The sequence below is a fragment of the Chroicocephalus ridibundus genome, chromosome 3, assembly GCF_963924245.1.
Source record: "Chroicocephalus ridibundus chromosome 3, bChrRid1.1, whole genome shotgun sequence".
In the NCBI taxonomy this organism is placed as follows: Eukaryota; Metazoa; Chordata; class Aves; order Charadriiformes; family Laridae; genus Chroicocephalus; species Chroicocephalus ridibundus.
Genome location: NC_086286.1, coordinates 88,936,881 through 88,955,330, shown reverse-complemented (window position 1 = coordinate 88,955,330; position 18,450 = coordinate 88,936,881). Strand labels below are relative to the sequence as shown.

The 18,450-nt window shown below is 38.8% G+C and overlaps 1 protein-coding gene across 3 annotated transcripts in view; it reads right to left on the bottom strand.

Moving 5' to 3' along the window:
* Positions 1-18,450, bottom strand: part of RNGTT (RNA guanylyltransferase and 5'-phosphatase) — a 189,688-nt gene that overhangs the window by 21,065 nt on the left and 150,173 nt on the right. For all 3 annotated transcript variants that reach the window (XM_063330003.1, XM_063330002.1, XM_063330004.1), the window contains one exon: positions 14,388-14,454. In XM_063330003.1, coding sequence (XP_063186073.1) covers positions 14,388-14,454 — 67 coding nt within the window. The remainder of the gene's footprint in view (positions 1-14,387; positions 14,455-18,450) is intronic.

Sequence of the window (18,450 nt, the reverse complement as noted above, 5' to 3'; positions counted from 1 at the left end):
ATACCACATCACTATTATTCAACTGAGTTTTCGTACATATTTCTCTCTCAAATGTGAAATTTTACAAATGCTATAAGTCATTATGGAATACTGCCAAGCGGAGGTATACGTGACCCTTGCAATGAAAACTGTGAAAGCCAATTTTATGAAAAAATGGTTTCAGTAAGTATTTCACTGTACATCACAGAAATAGAGGAACTAATTCAGAATGCAAAAAGAAATAATCTTACCTTTACTGTCTACGTACAACTTCATTTTCCCCTAGGATTATTGCTTTCTAGGTATCAAAGGCATTCTTTGAATTGTACAGGTGCTATTTATCATTTCCTTGTGTAGGAGATAAGCATCCTTCTACTTCTACGACTATGAAATCTCATCTTTTTGCCTACGGGCCAGCCTTTCATGGCCACAATCTAATTTAATTCCACCTTCCTCCTTGTTTGCTAACCTTCTGTAAAAGCCACCAACTTTCTCATCAGAGGTCTACCAGAGCGTAAGCTTGCAGGATTTACCTGGTTTTACAGATTATATTTGAGGGTAGAAATGGTGGAAAAAATGGATCTCTGGAAATCTATTAGCAGTAGCTGTAAGTGACATTTAAGCCACAATGCTTGTCTGTGGGGAATACTACACTGGAAATGCTCACTTTTAGTTAAAACAGCTATACAATAAGAATTTGGTTTTACTCCAGCCTTTAATCTCATAATAGGAAAAGTCCAGTGAGACAGGGAAGAGGAGTATTTGCACCATTACTTTAGGTACTTAAAATTTAGGAGCTCGTGTGGTATGTAATCCACTGAGAGAGACTGGCAGCTCTAGAAGGCAACTGAAAAGACCCAGCGAGGCAACTGTCAGGTGCTTTTCTTAGAGGTTCCCAGATTCACCCCTGGATTCAACTGTTTTCCACTGTCTATGCAGGGAGCCTGTGGGGTATATGGTGGCTGAAATTAGTTCATGTAACTATCTTCCTTTATAGGTATTATAATTAGACAGGATATTACCCACAGCCCCTTTTCCTTTGTAAGCTGATATCCTGAATAATTATCTCGTTTGATATTTCTTCTTCTACCTTCTGTGTTATTGTTTGAGGGCCTATTTTTTTCATTTATCTAAATTTAATCTGCATTTGCTTTTTACTATCCCTAAACCAGCACAGTACCTCTCAATATGATCATTTTTGCCGTCAACTGTTTTTCTCCAATCTTATCAGTATCTGACATTTAAAATATTTCTCATTCATGATGTTCACTATGCGTTTTATATATACTATAAAGAAAGGTCCCAGAAACAATTTCCTAGTCAAAGAATTTCCCTGTTACATTATCTCTTACCCTTTACAACTTCAACATCTTGATTTATTCATGAGTGATTTATTTTAAAGACATTACCATCTGCATTTCGCAAAGGTACTACAAGTTCAGCCTCATTTATCAAGTGCAACCTCATTTGTTCAGTTTAGACTCAAAATAACTCACCTCTAAAAAGCTTAACAAACTCAGATATACTCTGCCTATAAACTGTTTACAGTAACAATTTACTTTCTCTTCCCCCCTCACGCCTGATCTTGGCTGATGTTCTCATGATACTTTAAAACAATAAACAATTAAAGAAACGGTTAAAAAACAGACGTAGAAGACTTTTCCCAAGTACCTTCTACTGTCTTATTTGATTAGAATAAATTTCTAATAGGGTCTGATTTTTATAACTTTATTTAGAATCTATTTTTTGTATCTGTTCTTTCTCTTTGACTGTATTGATTCTACTGCCTTTATTTCGCTTGCCTACAGCACCAACAAAAGCCTCTAACGCAGGAAGGTCTAACGCAGAAAGAAAAGATGAAGAGCTGGTTTAAAAAAGCAGTACAGATTAATAAAGCACAATTATGATAACAAATATGACATGAAAAGAATCATTTCAGAAGGAAACAATACAGACGCACAAATTTAGGATGCTACTTTCCCCGAGAAAACTATTATCTACAACGAGTTTCCTAAATTGCCTAAAACTCTGAGAAGCTTGAGCACACTGCTATACTGTTTGAGTATTGTATTCTAGTCAAAAGAAAATGCAAATCCAATTGCATTTATGAAAACTGAGCGTGGGGATGTCTACATCACTGGAAAAAACAGTCCCTGCTGCAAGTCAGGCAAGCACAGGACCTGGCCCCATAAACAGCTGTTGTCATCAAGGTATCCTCAATTACTCAGAACAAATTACACTCTCTATGTGCAGAGGCACACCCAAACCAGGTTTTACAATGCAGTTACAACACGGCAACAGCTGCAGCAACAAATTACCATGTTCAAGAGCTTAAAATCATCATGGACAAATCATCCTCTTCCCTAAAATGATTTTGGTAAAACATAAGAAAGCAAAACAAAAGATGGTGCCAGCCCCGAATCCCCCACGTATGGGAGCCAGAACACTCTCAAACACTAAAGCCTGGGAAAGAACAATGTGACAAAGAGGACGAGGACAATAGCAAAACACAACTTGCACGACAGCAAGATAAATCTGGCAGTTTTACAATGACCTGATCAGTTATTCCACTGTGACAAGTATGAGGGCTCAATGCAATGCAGATGAGAAATATCTGCAATATCTATGCTCATTTATTGCTAAACCAAACCTCTCATTTGCAGTATCTTTCTCAGCAATTTTTAGTTAGTGGTGAACAATAACTTTATGGTTCAGAGAAACATCGCTTAACCCTTTTGTTTTGCTGTCTCTTCAATATGGAAAAAACCCCTGTCTGTCTATTCATGTGTTATTTTAATGAGACGTAATCTGCATGTCCTAATGCTCACATTTATCATAGTATATTTTCATACCACTGGGCATAGGAAAGCCACTGGAAGCACAATCTGCTTATCACTTTGAAAATCCAGTTTTCTGTATGACTGTACTTCTCAGAATAGTATCTGTATGGGGTCAACAGCAAATATTTGAAATATTTCCAGGAAGGTAAGAAAGCAAACGAATTCAAGAAGAAGAAATGCTGAGACAAAAAAAAGAAAATAATGAAAACCTAGAGTCTGATGGCCCATATATCAGCTACTGCTGGTTTCAAATCTCGTTATTTATCAAATGAAAGGAAACAGGAAACTCCAAATCAACCATCCCTAATGTGATAAAAAATTGCTGGTTGGCTTAATCTCATAGGTATTATGACAAAAGTACTCCAACCAAAAGAACTGAAAAATAAAATATGAGTGGTCTTAGGGATTAATTTTGGAAGCTTTTCCTAAGAGTGACTGTACGTCAGTGTCACCGCTGGAACAGGGGCCGCAGAGAAGACTGGAGGAGAAGGGAAGGTATCATCGTTAGACAGTATGACCATGCCTTCCCAGCATATATGAAGTTTTGTTTCTGCAGTACTCTGGTGTCCCGTGTTACACTCTTATGGATTCGTCTTCCTTTACTAATATCAATTATGCACAACAGTTACACCCCATTTCACACATCTGCAAAGTCTCCTCGGCATGTTTACATCCAACAGCTACCCTCTGGCGGCTCTGCTTCCAGCTTGTTACTCTTGAGCTCTCTACTAATCTAGCCAGTGCCGCCACTTCCGATTTCTTTTCTTCTTTACTTTCATTCTTTTAAATTTAATTATATGGCTCTGAATAACCTATAAACCTCTTAAGTTTTAGAGACATTCCCAAGGACACCGGCTTCTCTCAGTTTCAGTTCTGCCCACAGAACAAAGCCAAAGACTCTTTATTCTCAACATATACCACACACTCCCTTAAAAAATCCATACTGTCTTATTACATGAAAATAGCTCTAGAATGACTTCAAAGGAACAAAAAACCCCAAACCCTTTCTTTTTTTAAATAAACATTTTAGTGGAGAAAACACAGCACGTTCTTTGAAAGAGGACCATAGGATCTCTGGAAGGTAATGCAATGCTACTTCTTAATGGAAAAAAGATGCATCTTTTCATATTTTTGATATGATGAGAAAACCATCCACTTACAAAGGTAAACATTTAACAAGAAAAAAATGAGATACTAAGAATGGAAGTATTGAGAGCCTTGTATAATGCATGTTATGGTCACAGCAATAAGAAAAGATAAAGAGGAAGAACTGGCTGGTATACTGTATGTTAATATTATGGCCTGAAATTAAGCTCTATTCAATCAGTAACAGCAGAGGCTCAGAAACATCCAACTGTACAATTTCCCAATAAACACAATAAATGATGCAGTTTTATATATCCTTAAGAACTGGTTATATTTCACAGTTGTGACTGCTTATACTCTACAATGTCACAGAACCTGAAGAATTCAGGTTAGAAGGGACATCCCACCATCACCCAACGCAACTTCCTGCTCTAGGCTGGGTTAACTTCAAGGATGAGTCAGGATGCTCAGGGTCTTGTCCAGTTAAACTTTGAGAATCCCCATGGACAGAGATTTTACAGTCTCTTTAGGCAACCTGCTACATCGCTGTAAAAATTTTTTCCTTACATCCAACTGGGATTTTTCCTCTTCTCCCTCCCTGACCATCTCTCAGAAGTGTCTGGCTCTCTTTTTTCTGCAATCTTACTTTAGGTGATGGAAGATTGCAATTAGTCACCCCTCTCCCCTTCTCTTCTAAACAAACCCAATTTCTTTAACATCTCCTCACAGGCCACATGCTCTACCCTTCGTCATGACGCCCACAGGAATTGCTCCAGTGGGGTGACTCCTCTTGCACGGGGGAAGTTCCAAACAGTGCATGGTTACTCCAGATGTGCCTCTCAAATGCTTGAGCAGAGAGAACAGTGACTTTCCTTGACCTGCTGGCTACGCTCCAGCTAACACAACCCAAGGTAGGCTTGGCCTTTACCTGTGCAAGGGCACATGGATGGCTCGTGTTCAACTCGTTGCCACCAGGACCTTCGGTTGCTTTTCCGCAGAGCCGCTACGCAGCCAGTAACGCTCCAGCATGCTCTTTCCCTGATGCACAACCCTGCATTTGCTTCTCTTGGACTTCACGAGGTTCCTTTGTCAGCACTTGTTTTTCTAAGCTTTTTGAGAAATGAGGTATTATCATACTGATTTTCTATTGCTAGGATGGATTTGTATTCCAAAGCCCAGAAAATGGAAGACTTAAAAAACTGCAATCTGTTCATTTTTACAATACTCATTAAAAGCGTTTGAAGATTTTTTTTCTTAAACAGTTAATACAGAAGTAAATAGAAAACTAAAAAAACCCCACAATAAATTAAGATCTACAATCAATTAACTATTATTTTAACCTTTCCAGAAGGCTTAATTTACCCTATGCTTAGCAAGAACAAACTTGGATTGATTTTCAAAAACAACTACTAGGAGCTGAAATAACAAAAGCTGCCCAAAAAAAATAAAAAAATCATAGTCCAAAACGAAGCACCAATTATTCTATCTTATTGGCAGCAACAACAGAAAACCGCAGAGGTAATCTTCCTAATTCTGTGGACTTCTATGGAACACCACATGCTTTGCAAAGAACAAATTTTTTAACTGAATTCATAGGCATAATCATGACAAAAAGCAAAATGGGGACTATCTGATCCATCAGAACAGAGCGGATTTATAAATTATAGCTCATTAACATTTTGTTCTTAGGGGCAGCAATTGCGACAGCATACAAAATCACTGCTTCAGTTTTTGCAGTGCTCATACAGATTTTCTAGTTGTTATTCTTCTTCTGTTTACATCACCAGTACCGAGGCTAGATTATTTTTATTTTCTTTTAGTATTTTTCCCCCCTCAATGCATCTATAGAGAGTAAATATGCGCACTGTATGCTGGCATTTACTGTAATATAAACGCATGCATAAAATATATTACAATTCACTTCTGCTATTGGTGTCTAACATTCCCAGGCAGGACTGAGGGCTCTAATACTCCAGGGACTATACAAACACACAGGCAGTCAGGACCCCTTGCCCTTACGAGTTAGCAATTGCCTTTGAGAAAAGCTGCAACAAAGAATGCCAAGATGTACAAAAATGAAAGGAAGTCAAGGGATAAAGAACTAAGCCACATGCTTTTTTTCTTTCCAAATTAATTCTCAAAGTAATGGTTCAAAAGTATCCTATTTTCAAAATGAGCTACATTTGCTATCTTTAACAAATGTGTAATTAGGAATGAGCAGTGGGTGATTTCTTGCTGGCATGTTACAACATTTTCTAACTTGCGGTTTGTTCAGTAAATTCTCTCTAGCACTTTCCTCATCTTCTATACAAGATATAAACTGTGTGGGTAGGGCAGTGTTTTTTACCTCTCAGAGTTTCTGCTACTGCTGTCACAAATTCAGAATTTTGGTTTTTGTAGAATCATAGAATGGTTCGGGTTGGAAGGGACCTTAAAGATCACCTAGTTCCAACCCCCCTGCCATGGGCAGGGACACCTCCCACTAGACCAGGCTGCTCAAAGCCCCATCCAGCCTGGCCTTGAACACTTCCAGGGATGGGGCATCCACACACTCCCTGGGCAACCTGGTCCAGTGCCTCACCACCCTCACAGTGAAGAATTTCTTCATAATATCCGATCTAAATCTACCTTCTTTCAGTTTGAAACCATTACCCTGTGTCCTATCACTACACTCCCTGATAAACAGTCCCTCCCCATCCATCCTGTAGGCCCCTTTTAGGTAGTGGAAGGCCGCTATAAGGTCTTCCCAGAGCCTTCTCTTCTCCAGGCTGAATAACCTCTCTCTCAGCCTGTCCTCATAGGAGAGGTGCTCCAGCCCTCTGAGCATCTTTGTGGCCCTCTGCTGGACCCGTTCCAACAGGTCCATGTCCTTCTTGTGCTCGGGACTACAGAGCTGAAGGCTGTACTCCAGGTGGGGTCACACCAGAGCAGAGTAGAGATATACTTAGATTAGCAGAGATATATTTAGATTATTGTTTTGGACACAAAGTCAAAGAAAGTCACCTTGAACTTGGGACAGAAGACTGCAAGATGTGTAGACACTCCAGGTTCAGTCAGGTTCACTTCAAGTCCTAGGCTGCCCTCCTGAAAACACTCTGCTGAGAATTAACTTTATTTTTAATGTAAAACCTTTATGCACACCTAAGGAAGGCAACCACAGCCTATGCCAGGTAAATTTTCATACCCAGACCATATGAAGATAAAAACTAAGATATAGAATTTGACTCGGTCCTTTATGTGAAGTTCAGAAGAAAGGAAAGATTGGAAAAGGAGGTCAGGTTCAGGCACCAGAAGACATTATATCTCAGCATCGTACGACTTCCCATGAGAAGACTGTACACCGTCATCTTGTAACAATAAACATTAGGAAGAAAGCTTAAATTCCCACTCCACTGAGAAATTTATTTTGCAAGATTACCTAGCAATCAGCTCCACTTTTTAAATGTTGGAGCTAAAACTGTTTCCGTGTGTTGACTACTGCAAGACACACAAATATAGGTAGTTTCCACAAAAGACAAACAGAATAAGGAAGAGAAGAATTTCCTTATCCAACTTCTCAGCAGCCCAATACCAGCAATTCCAACGACGCCCAGTGCAGCTTCCATGTCTAGCAAAAGGATGTGAAAATCCTACTGTAACATCCCACAAAACTCTATAAAACATTAGAGCCACCCACCAGTTCTGTTTGGAGACTGTTAACAAGAATAAATATATAATGTTAGTGTTGATTACTTTACCTGAAAAATGCAGTTTAAACTTCAGAAGAGGTAGAATATTATACAGCTTCATCCTCAGTTTGTGTGTTTTAATTCAGAGTGACTGTGTTTAACGAAACATAAGGACTCGGATTATCTGAGTTTATCTTCTTCCTTCACAGTCATCAAAGCATATAATTACCACATCGCTTCTCAACACTGTAAAGGTGTTTGTTCTTAGTGGAAGTTGGATCCAGATCTGTAGCTCTCAAAAGTATTCTTCAGCTTTCAGAATAAAATTATTTCTGTCCAGCATAATCCATTTGTTCTCCCATCACTACTTTCCTTTCCACTACTTCCTATATTAAAATAATCTTCTCTGCTTCTTCTTCCCCTCACTGCCCATGTTAACTTCACTAATACAAAGATGAAATAATCCTTCTCTGACACCATCTTGCTAAGCTAACCGAGAAAGTTACTCCTATTTTTCTTTAATTTGACAGGCCTCTGTTTATCCCAGTGCTGTCTCTTTCAGTTTGAAATCATTTGTCTTCAAGGTGAGCAACCAGAATCAAACACCTACAGATAAACCTGTATTTCCTTTTTCTCAGGCATGTCTTCCTCCAGAGATTCTAGGGCTGTATTTGTCTTTTTATTCAAGCTGAAGGCATGATATCCTTATGTTTTATTCTATGGTATTTTGTATCACATACAATACACTAACAGCACAAAATAATAAGAGTGGGAGACAGGCAACAGAAACATAACTGAGATTATGATTTCACGATAAACTTGAAATCCTTTCCTGCTGCGGTAGTGAAAGCAAAAACCTCTGGAAATATGATGGAAAGTCCAATAAGCAAAGCATCAAATAATTAGGGCACCAGCATACTCTTACTGGCTGTCAAGAGGCACAGAGGGAAAGCTTTTACATGTAAAAGACTGTACAGACCACATAGTTGTTGTGGAGCTCTGTCAGGACAGCAGGTGAGTGTATGGGGAAAGTTGGACTAATTCTCCTCCCAAATTTGGAGCAGTCTGAAGAGCTGTACGTTAACAAGGTGCTCCATATCTGTCCTCCGTGACAAGACAGTGTCAGTCCACCCAGCTCTGCGACCACTAATTGGTAGTAGAAGTCACTGTCGCTCAGGGAGGAAAAGCATGCCAGCTTCAGTCAAGAAATCAGCACCTTATCCTAGCTTAAGCAATAAGTTCTTGAAAGCAGCACGTTCACCAATTCACGCCTTTGTCCTCTTCTTTCAGGAAAAGATTATTTGGTAAATTGTGGCCAATCACTTCAGTAATCATCTACAGATGTTTGATACTGCCGAAGGTGTCACCAATGAGGCCTAGCCTGATTCTCAGACATCAGTTCAGCCTCTGTCTCTGGACAAAGGCAAAGCAGCTGTGTTGAAGATGTTTCAGCTCTCGGGAACATTACAGTAATTTCTCTGAGGTGCTGATAAGTTGCCTGTGGATCTTAAAGTAAAGGAGGATAGATTTGTATCTGGAGGGTTTACCGGTTTTGATGCGATATGACCAGAGAAATTATTCTGGGACGACTACTCATTGCAAGGGCCTTTCTCTGGCAGAACTTTACTATGCTTTATCATGTCCTAAATTAAAAGTGTATTTGCCGAGGGAAAATGAGGCAGTTGGACAAATAATAGCTTTGAAGCAAACTGCATTCTCGGAGTGTAGGCGGTAGGTTTAGCTTGTCTCAGCAATCAGCAATACTGTTCTAAAGTTTAATAAAATCACAGATAACGGCTACCGAGCTGCAGGTCAGAGTAGGGAGCTTGATTCCTCGCGAGTCCTTGACAGCAAGACTGCTGTAACTACAGCAGATAATTCCCCAGAAGCAAATTTAAAACTTTCAGAATCTTTCCATCGGCTTCCTACCATAGAAACAAAATACTACGAACACATCACTATTTCCAAAATACTCTTTTCACCGTAACTGTCCTCATATTCTATTAAATCAAACAATTCTATTTTGAACAAAGTAGTATTTATAATGAAACTTTTTAATAACTACTCTTAAAATACTAAAAATAAAATAGCAGTAATTAATCTTTATTTAAATGGTAATTTAATGTGTTAAGAGCCCAAAACGAAGCTAGTCATTAGCTCAATAGTAAAGACTGCCAGAAGCTTCATTACTGATTAATAATGGAGAACACAGTGTACTGAACAGTTTCCCCTCATCCCAGAAGCAACTAGGAACTGAACTGCAAAAACTTTCAATCCTAATAAACTGATTAAGCGATATCATTTTCTTTATAGTTATAATTACTGGATATAGTGTAGATAAGTTTTCATTCTAATGTACTTTGATCAAATCTCTATTTTAAAAACGCGTTATATATGTTTCTTGCTCTGTAAACAGGTTAAAAACCCCATAACGTACCCTTCCATCAGGTGACTATTATGTATGCTGGGACAATGGATTTAGTTATTTCTAATAAACACAACATTTCTGTGATAAAATTTTTGCTTTAATATCTTCATTGTTAGTAAAAGAATACTAACAATGTTTAACATAAATAGATTTAAGAAAGTTTGCCAGTTAATTCCAGCTGATGGCAATACTTTATCTTGCTGATCAAGACTGTCACTTATACAAACATTTCTTTGCTTCATGCAGTTTCCAACAGATATTTAATAAATACAACCACTTAAGATCCAAAGAAAGCAGCAACTCACTGAATTGCTCTGAAGTTCTTTGAATGAACGCAGAAGTACATGACAGTAACTACTACTATGAACATAGTTACTTAAATGGGAAAAGATACAAAAAGTAAACATTTATGGTGAGACGATTCTACAACACCTTTGAACAGACAATAGAATTAAACAATAATTTAGAATAATTTCATTTAGAAACAAAATAAAATTATTAAAAGGAATTACCCTCTATAAAATCGATTCCTTCAAAGAAAGGACTGTTAAAGAACAGTCCCCTGGAAATAAAATAAGAATTTGTTGCCACAACGTTTACTATCAAATCATTAATTAATTTAGTACTTTCAGCAGCTAACGAAGAGAGACATCATTTTTAGAAGCCACTGAACTTACTGAAACTCACTGAATATTGCCCTAGAACAAGAACAATCACAAACACTATGCAACAACGTAAAAGTTCTGTTATCATGAACTCTGTTCAAAGTAGCAACATACAAAATCTTGCAATATCTATGAACTGGCACATCACTGGAAAGTAAAAGTTCCAGGCAGATACCTCTAGCCAGCAAAACACTCTTTTTTCCTTTTCTTCTAATCTATCTGCTACCAGATACGGGATTCAAAAGCTTGAGGAGTGAATGCTTCACATTCCTTTTGTATAATGAACTACGGAGATCAAACACCTATCAAGCACTACCACGGACACCACTGAAAGCCAGGCAGGAGGAAGACAATCAGGTAATTTCGGTTAATCTTACCAGCTCATCTATGTCTCAGAAACATTCTAAATGTTAATATCTATAAATATGAATGAATTTTTGCTATGAGAAAGAAAGTCATAGAAAAATCATCCTAGAAAAGACGTTAGTATTTCAAAATCTTTTCGCAGACTTGCCATCTACGGTTTTCATCATCAAAGACGCTGGTGCAATTATCTCCTGCACAATTCTGGAAAATCAAACTTGCTTGCTTTTGGGAAAGGATACTTTGATAAGGAATTTCTCTCTCTGCAGTTTTGTAAATGTACATAAATTCAATCATGAATTTATGAGTACTAGCATGGCAGTTTATATGTTTACTGTGAATATTTCAAAGGCCTGGTAACATTCCTATTTGTCCAACTGAAAGTGCACTAAAATCCATTGGAAATAATGCTGTATAATAATGGTTCACTTTGAGTAATAAATCTACACCGACAGAGGACTGCAGTAGTTTCAGGCATTTCTTAATGCACGTGTTTGGCAACAAGTGCCATATCTTAATAGAATACCTTAAGACTCAGGATGTTTGCAAATGAACATGAGTGGGTAATGTATATAATGAGAGAGACCAATCCATCACACAGTGAGCAAAAGCATAGCTGGACTAAAAGGTTACAAAGACTCTGCCTTTATATACATTCCAGGACCAAGCGTGGTTCACTGGTCTTAACTGGTGGAATCATTAGCAACCACATATGAAGGACCTGGAGAACTGCTGGGGGAAGAACGAAAGAAACTTGTGCCGGCAGTTACAAAAGACCACTGTGTATCCGCAGAGTACAGAAACGTCTTTTCCCAGCATCAGTTCTCAATGTGAATTATTACTTCTCATTTCTGGTGCTGAAGATCTCTATGCAGTTTGGGCCCCCTCACTTTACACTAGCTCCTCCTGCTCTCATACAGCCAACACCCTTCCAGAATCTCCAAGCAATCAGATAGGAGCCTCAATTAAAAGAGCTTATTGTTTTCGTTAACTGTACGCCATTTCCCAGTTGCAGCTAATAATACAAGCAGAAGAGATGACCCTGAGACAAATTAGCTTACCACTTCAGGATTACCTTTAGCATCAGAAACAAAGAAAAGCAACGGTGTGTAAATACACGCCCATATATATGCCTATAGCTTCAAAAATAAAAGTCATCTCTTACAGAGTACAGATTGTGGAATTAGCTTATTCAAATATGTCTATGTGATCTACAGTAATTTAGTGGATAATCAGCTTTGTTTTTCCTAGGTAGTAACTGAAAGTTATTCTGAATATCTATACTACCCATTCTGTGGCAAACACAACATTTAGGATGAGACTACACCAGTGATGTATTACCAGAAAGTCTACTATTAACCTACTCAAATTTAATCTATGTCAGATATCTATCAAGCATTGTACCATATATAAGGTAAGAACAGCCAACACAACAGAAAATGTTATTGTGCCTGTATCTTGAATATTGTGCCATTCTCTACCTTAAAAAAAGCAACAGTAGAAATACAGAAGGGTATGAAGAACAAAAACGTTGATTTGAGATACGGAATAGTTGAATACAGGGAGATTTAGTTTTTGTAGCTTGGAAGATGCAAGATTGAGGTAATGTCGAAGAGAAGATGAAGTCAGGAGCAGAGAACGACTGCTCACCATTTCTCCTGACATAAGGCCTAGGATGAACCAAAATGAACTATTAGGCAACAAGTTTAAAAGAAATTAAATAATACCTTAAATCAGAGTGATAGTGTGGCTTTGTATGTTGAAAATGTAGTGGAAAATCCCTTAGGCACATTTAGGGAGGAAGGTCCAACTGAGTCTATTAAGCACCAGGACGCAGATACAACTTCCAGCAGAGAAGGCCCTGCACTGCAGGAAACTGGCTGCGTACTTTGCGTTTATCCTGGTTTTGCACTCTTTCCCTAAGCGTTTGCTATTGATACGATAGTCAGTCCTGCAGTCTGATCCTGCACTGTGGCCTGCTTTGCAGCTGTCCTGTGAGCAGAAGGGCCTCTCCTTGGCCGCACCGGATGGGAGGAGTACCACTGCTGATTGCCAATGGCTGAAAACGAGTGCAGTACATGCCTCCTCTCTCTCAAATCCACCAGTGAACTTATAAACTCTTCCCGGCCAGGGAGAAAACCTCACCATTTCGCTGCCTATTATTAGAAACGGATGGGGCGGGCGAGGGCAGGAATGGGGCCTCATTTGGAAGGGGAGAACAGTGTGAGAAAACTTTTGTAAACCATTTAAGCCAGCACTGTTCTGAAGGGTTAGCACCAAAAATATACAAGATTATTTGTGATGAAACTTGTTGCAACACAACGTTTCATGCAAGAAACGTCTACATTTTTTGATTATGAGCCAAACTGAGTATTATACATGTAGGAACTGGGGAGATGGGAGAAAAGGAACAGGGAGAATAAAAGTTAGAAAAGGCAAGTATTAGCTAGATATGGTTGGGAATACTGTTCTTTAGTAATGTAATTAGGTATGGCAAAGGAATGCATCTGAGTTTAGAAATTAAGTTTCATTTAGATGTAAAACAAAACCAAGGCTTTTAAAATTCTGAGGGGCACGAGCGTGTGCACACAATGGAGGGAATAACGCTGCCAAGAGTGTAGAATATATAGTAATTACAGGTATCATCTGGGACATGGAAACATTACAGCATTCTAAAACAGATACCACATTTCCACATCCAGTGTAATGGTTGACATGCTAATGCTTCTCTATCTTTTTCCTACAAAAAATCCCAGTGAAACTCATCAAAATCAGTCCATGTATTCTTGTAAAACATTTTTGTTTGCAAGTGACATAACAATAACTAATTAGCAACTGGCAGTTAGAAATGTGAAACTACTATAGTTCAACTGAAGGAAAAGAACCAGGATGTCATAAAAGATAAATGATTTTCCAGCAATTGTATGAGTCTTTCATAATAAATCTAATAATACTTGCAAAACAATCTCTGCTTTTTACTGCTGTATCTTCCCTGTCAAGGATCACTTAAAGAATTGCCAAGTTCCAAAAGTGGCTTTGCTTTAAAATGCTACTGAAAAGGTAACCTAAATTAAAAAAAAATAAAAAACAAACAACAACATTTTCCTTCTGATAAACCAAAATCAAAATTAATCAAAAGATTACAGGAAAAACTAACTTCTTTGACAAGTTAAGTACAGAGATGTAACTAGAAGTGAACCCAGAATATGGTAAACATCACGAAAGTAGCACTATTTCCCATTACTTTTCCTGAAGCTGTATTGTTAACTTGAAGTTCTCTAAATAAAGACTTAAATCATACAGAAGTTAAATAATTTAAACAGCCACCTCCCCTCCCTTCCCAGCTTATTAGTCGTACCTTAATTTGTGCAAAAGGTCTGTCAAAGTTTCCAACATAAAGAAGACCAACATTCTGGGTGAGTAGCCTAAAAAAATGAAAAAAATCTTTTAAGATATCACTTTACATCCAGAAGGTTTTTTTGCATCTCCAATAGTTGTTACTGAACCCTAGCGGGATAACGAGCTTCATTACGATAGCAAGAGCTACCTTTGCATTACACAATTCTATTTGAACTACTGCAAAAAAGGAAAGATGCGCATTAAAGATGGATGGACACCAGTAATTTGCGTTTATGGTGCAAGCAGCTCTTCAACAAAATAATTTCACAGGCTTCTTTGCGATGGCTGTCACTCATTCAATGACATGGAAAAACGGCAGGTATGTACCTTTTCTATTTATTAGAAACCATTAGAGACAAATGGACAGCAAGAGAAAAGACTAGTAAACGCATTCAGAGGAGCAGGCCTAAGAGCTGAAACAGATTAGAGCAAATGAAAGTATGCACAGTAATACAAAAATGACATCACTACAAGTAGAGAAATAATAGAGAATCTCTGCAATATTGTCTAATGGCTTCCTAAATAAAAACAGCCCCAGGTGCAGTTTGTGCCTGCCGTCCTCTTCAACTCTTTACAAAGTCGTTGCATACACCACCAAGATCCAGAGGGACAGAGGGATAAATTGACTCAAATGACTCTTGGTACTTCTGGAAAGAGTTAGTTTGATCTCTGCAGACACCTTGCAAGTCAATGTTATTACTAGAAAAACTCCAAATCCCGGAGGCGCGTTAGGATGCCACCGCTATCAACAAGCAGACAAGAACATCACTGGCCAGTGAAAAGGTTAGGAGAGCACCATGCTGTCCAAACCAGACAACCACGATGCTCCTCTTCGCTAAGGAAAGGCAGAGTGGTCATCCACTCCACTTCAGAGGCTCCAAAAGTGTTGCACTGAAGTACAGACACCTCAATAAGGTGAAGTCGTCAATGACAGACCATTGAAAAAGTTTCTGTTTTGACTAGAAGTGACATTCAAAACCCATCATACCCTTCAGTAGCTCCAAGTTTTCATAAAGTGTTTGCTATTTTGTATTCTCCTTCAATTTTATATCCCTTCCATTAGCAATAAGGCCTCGCATATGGATTAAACTTCCCCCTAATTAGAAATAACCAGAAAATAAGTAAGAATGTAGGCATCATTCTGCTCAAGTCTGACACTGGCATATCTCTTTCTTTATATACTTTTAATTTATAGTGAGTTGCTTTTTTTTTTATATATATATATATATATAAACTGGTTGTCATTTTCTAACTAATATCTCACCATCTCCAGACCTATTTTCATAAACAAAACAGAAGCTTAGACAGCAGTAAACCACTGTTTTGACCTTCAGTTCACACAATATACGTATCTTCATATAATTTTGATTCTTCCCAGCACTGATAACAGTATTATATATATGACCTTAAACCGGTTCCCCAACAGTGGGGAATTGGTGTAACTTGGCAAAATGGCAAAGTTGACACATTTACATACATAAAACAAAAGTAAAAAGCGGTGTTGAGCCGTTTATCATCTTCAAAAATCCTTTTATAATTAGATATCACATACCAAAATTTCCTGGGCATTGACAGAAATACCCAAGGGAAGGAAAGACCAGTAAGGATCAGAGCAGATCAGCCATGGTACGGCCAGGAAACTGGCTTCCTGCCTTTGCCCATCAGTGTGCCTGACTCCGTAGGGATGACCGCTACCATTTCGCAATGGTTCTGCAGCACTGGCATACGGAAGTCAGGATGAGTACATCCAACTCATTTTCAGTCACAATAAGTCAATTTCATTCAGAATGCAGGCCTTCAGAGCTGAAAAAGCCAGCATGTTGATCAAATCTTCTCCTAGGACTGTAAAGCAAACTTGGAAAATATTTAAGGGTTTTCTAAATGAAAAGAAACACATGGGAAGTAATTAGCGGAAAAGGTTAAAAGAGAATCTGTAAAAAAGGATTCAGGGTGTGTTACCATATTTTAGAGAGGGGCGCCTTAAAGCAAAAAAAGTATTTTAAAAAAGAACTGCACATAATTTGTGTAAGGCAGAAAGGAAAAAAATAAAATCCACTAGCTGTATTTCTAGTAAGGGACCTATACAGTGTGATTATTCACATGTGGTTATTCTTCACATTGTTTTCTTTAATGGGTAGAAATGTAGGACTGTTAAAAATCTGAGTCTTTAGGTTGGCTTTAGTTAGCAGTGATGAACATCTACGGAAACCTAAGATTTATCTTTCCAGAAGACCACATAGCAGTTTACACTGTTTAACTTGCTATCACTGACGTGCACTCAAAACCTTCAAACCAACTGCAAGAATTGCCTTCCTTAATAAGACCGATACTGACACAGAAGAACAAGCTCATTACTATTTATTCACCTTTCACCGCCGTGGCTGGAAAATACTTTACTTAGAAATTTTTATTTGTATTCACAAGTCACTTCAAAAAGGCAATGTTAATTCAATGCAATGTTAGGAAAATTTTTAGGGAATGGAAAGTTACATGTAACTCTCCCTTGCTTAAGTAAAAGGTCGCATTTTTTGTTTCTTTATCTTTCATGATTCCTCTTGAGTTCTGAAGTTCAAAATTATATCACCAACATGCAAATCCACTTGTTTTTTCGTATAAGCATTCAATGAGGTTGAAATGAGCATCCCAATACGATCATAATTTAACGCTCTCCCTCACCCTAATTGGTCCGAGCAATTAAAAAAATTTCCAAATCTCATGACTAGTATAAACTCTTTTACTTCAGGGTCTTTCTTGAGCTCTCTTTGAGAGCAGCCCTCAGACAGAAGGACTTGGGGGTATTGGTGGATGAAAACCCGAATATGACTGACAACGTACACTCACAGCCCAGAAAGCCAACCGTATCCTGGGCTGCATCAAAAGAAGCGTGGCCAGCAGGTCGAGGGAGGTGATTCTGCCCCTCTACTCTGCTCTGGTGAGACCCTACCTGGAGTACTGCGTTCAGCTCTGGGGCCCCCCACCTAAGAAGGGCATGGACCTGTTGGAACGGGTCCAGAGGAGGGCCACAAAGATGATCAGAGGGCTGGAGCACCTCTGCTATGAGGACAGGCTGAGGTTGGGGTTGTTCAGCCTGGAGAAGAGAAGGCTCTGGGGAGACCTTATTGCAACCTTCCAGTACTTAAAGGGTGCCTACAGGAAGGATGGGGAGGGACTCTATCATGGAGCGTAGCAACAGGACAAGGGGTAACTGTTGTAAACTGAAGTAGGAGAGATTTAGATGAGATATTGGGAAGAAATGCTTTACTGTGAGGGTGGTGAGGCACTGGCACAGGTTGCTCAGGGAAGTTGTGGATGCCCCATCCCTGGACGTGTTCAAGGTCAGGTTGGATGAGGCTTTGGGTAGGTGTCCCTGCCAATGACAGGTGGGTTGGAACTAGATGGTCTTCAAGGTCCCACCCAACCCAAACCATTCTATTGTTCTTTGATATCAGCATAACCTCCATACTTCAGAGACTGAGCTCACACAGAGAGCCTGGAGAGGTAAGCAGACTGCAGCAAGAGTCACTGCTGAGGCTCTGGATAGGCCAAGCTACTGCAAGAGTGTTACTGCTCCCTCGGTAGTCACCAGCGGCAGTATCAAAAAAATGACATGCCATTGAGGAGAGAGGCGAGATAAGAGGAGTACGTGTCAATCTCCATCTCACCCATACGAACTCAATGTGACTGATCTCTAAGTTACCATTAAGATGTACTCCTCATCTACCAGAAAGTTCAGGTTATACATAGTCATTGTTATAGTTCTTCACCACTACACCAGGCTGCACTTTTTAAAATACCTAAAATTAACTTCATTCCATAAACTTCAACATGTCTAAATTGATACATTCTCTCCTATGCTCTCAACTAATTACCCTTTGCCTTTGAAGACTTTCCAATGGTAGACAGGTTTGGTTTCCATATTCCAATGTCTTCTTTTAAAATGTCAGTCTTCCATTTCTTATCTAACTTCACATTTGCACAGCTCTGTTCTCTAAACACCGTCGGTGGTACTGAACACCTAACCC